Genomic DNA, 2,105 nt, shown 5'->3' with positions numbered 1-2,105 from the left:
ATAACACAGTAGGATAATCACTTCATTATGACATCACAGCATCTCAGTATTCTATCATGACTTCACATTAGCTAAGTCTAATTTTATGACATCACAGTGGCTAAAGTGCTGGATCAGACACAGCAGATCTGCATGTAAAAGAGTGCAGAAACAAGGACGGCCTTTTAATGTTTTGGCTGATTAGTGTTTATAATAAATGAAGGATGATTAAGAGAAGTGAGATTTCTGGTGAAGTTCTGTTCTGAAGGTGTTTTGCATCGACAGAGGACACGCTGCACTGAGTGCTCCATGCTTCAGTGCTCTGGGAGTGTTTATAGTCCTGAGTTTAACACTTCATCACTGAGAGCTGATCCAGAAACTTTTTCACCCACAGCAGCCATGACTTTAATCCCCATCTTCATCTGGACCCTGATCTTCTGGACTCCAGGTCAGACTCTGTTTCAGACTCTTTGTTTTTAAAGAGTAATATCACTAATATATTGTTATTTTATTGTTTTTATGTTCAAAATTATATGATCTTATTCTTTTCCAGAGTCTGCTGGTCAGGTGACTGTGACTCAGACTCCGGCAGTGAAATCTGTTCTTCCAGGAGACACAGTCACTATCAGCTGTAGGGTCAGTCAGGCAGTGTACTATCACAGCTCATATGGTCACTACTTACACTGGTATCAGCAGAAACCTGGAGAAACTCCTAAACTCCTGATTAAACTCGCAAATCAGCTCCAGTCTAGTTTTCCAGCTCGTTTCAGTGGCAGTGGATCTGGAACTGACTTCACTCTGACCATCAGTGGAGTCCAGTCTGAAGATGCAGGAGATTATTACTGTCAGAGTTTCCATTATATCAACAGCAAGTATATCTACACACAGTGAAACAGAGTCGTACAAAAACCTCCTTCACTCCAGCTGCACAACTCAAACATCATCAGTTCAGTGAAGTCGCCCCCTGCTGGTCGTTCAGTAGAAACTGATACTTGTTGTAGCTCCTGTTGTCCATGAAGTGCTGGAAAGTGTAGAGATGACCACAGCTGAGAAGAGTAGTCCAGACCTGCTTAAAGAAATCAGGTTATAAAATGTAAGATAAAGCACAGTGTTATTTTAATTTTTAATGTGTCCTTCCTCTCAGAGAGTTCTAGTTCACTTTCACAGACTGCATCTGTTTAAACATGTGAGTGATCTCCTCTTCCTCTGACTCCAGCTCAGTGTTTAAAGCCTTTAGGTCACACACAGCTGCTCTGTTTGATCAGTTCTCAGACCTGAACCCAGAGGTTTCCATTTTAAACAGATTTAGGTGTTTAGGTTTTCAGCATTGGACTTTATTTCTTACAACAGTGTTACACTAATGAAGCACAACATTAAGACCACCTGCCTAATGTGCTGTTGAGGAAGGGGGCATGTGTCAAAGTGACATTTACATCAATGTCCACATCCAGTGTCCTCCAGAAAAATGACACTTCTTACTTAGATCAACATCCTACCTCTTTCCCAAGCTGTTGATTAACCATTCTTACACTCTGCTGTTCTCGACTGGTGTTGTAGCTGGTGCACACAGTGCCATTGTCTGTATTAACCCTGTTTTCATTTCATTATTGTCTTAATTTACTTCTTCTCTGTAACCATCCACCAGACTCTCATTAGCAATACACTCTTTGTCTCTCTTCTATTTCTCCTCTTTCTCTCTCTCCCATGTCCTGAGCTGATCAGTGCTGTTACCCTGTTCCTGCCCTTTGTGCCGTGCTTTCTTTATCCAGCTTTTCCCCCTCATGCTGACATCTTGACATCTGTGATGGTCAGGTCCTATGACTGCTGGCTAAAGTATGGTCATAAGATCAGCATGGTGGCTTGGCGGTGAACACGTTTGCCTCTTAGTGCTGGGATCTTGGGTTCACGTCCCATCTGGGTGGAGCTTCCATGTTCTCCCTGTGTCTGCTAGGTATTTTTTTACAGCCACTGTCTGATCTATCAAATCAAATGAAATCAAATTTATTTGTATAGTGCTTTATACATGTAACGACACCGAAATGGGGCAGACGCTTGCAGATGAAGACAGGATTTATTCACACAGGGAAGGACATACACGAAGCCGAAGCTAACATACACGATAACTG

The 2,105-nt window shown here is 42.1% G+C and overlaps 1 gene segment (V, D, J or C); it reads left to right on the top strand.

The window, feature by feature from the left end:
- The first annotated feature begins 378 nt into the window (after positions 1-378).
- On the top strand, positions 379-870 carry LOC136694949 (probable non-functional immunoglobulin kappa variable 6D-41). The segment is given in 2 exon segments: positions 379-427; positions 533-870. Coding segments are annotated over 2 exon segments (387 nt in total).
- Positions 871-2,105: the final 1,235 nt, after the last annotated feature.

The sequence above is a fragment of the Hoplias malabaricus genome, chromosome 4 (genome assembly GCF_029633855.1).
Source record: "Hoplias malabaricus isolate fHopMal1 chromosome 4, fHopMal1.hap1, whole genome shotgun sequence".
Taxonomy (NCBI): Eukaryota; Metazoa; Chordata; class Actinopteri; order Characiformes; family Erythrinidae; genus Hoplias; species Hoplias malabaricus.
This window is presented reverse-complemented; position numbering and strand designations above follow the sequence as displayed.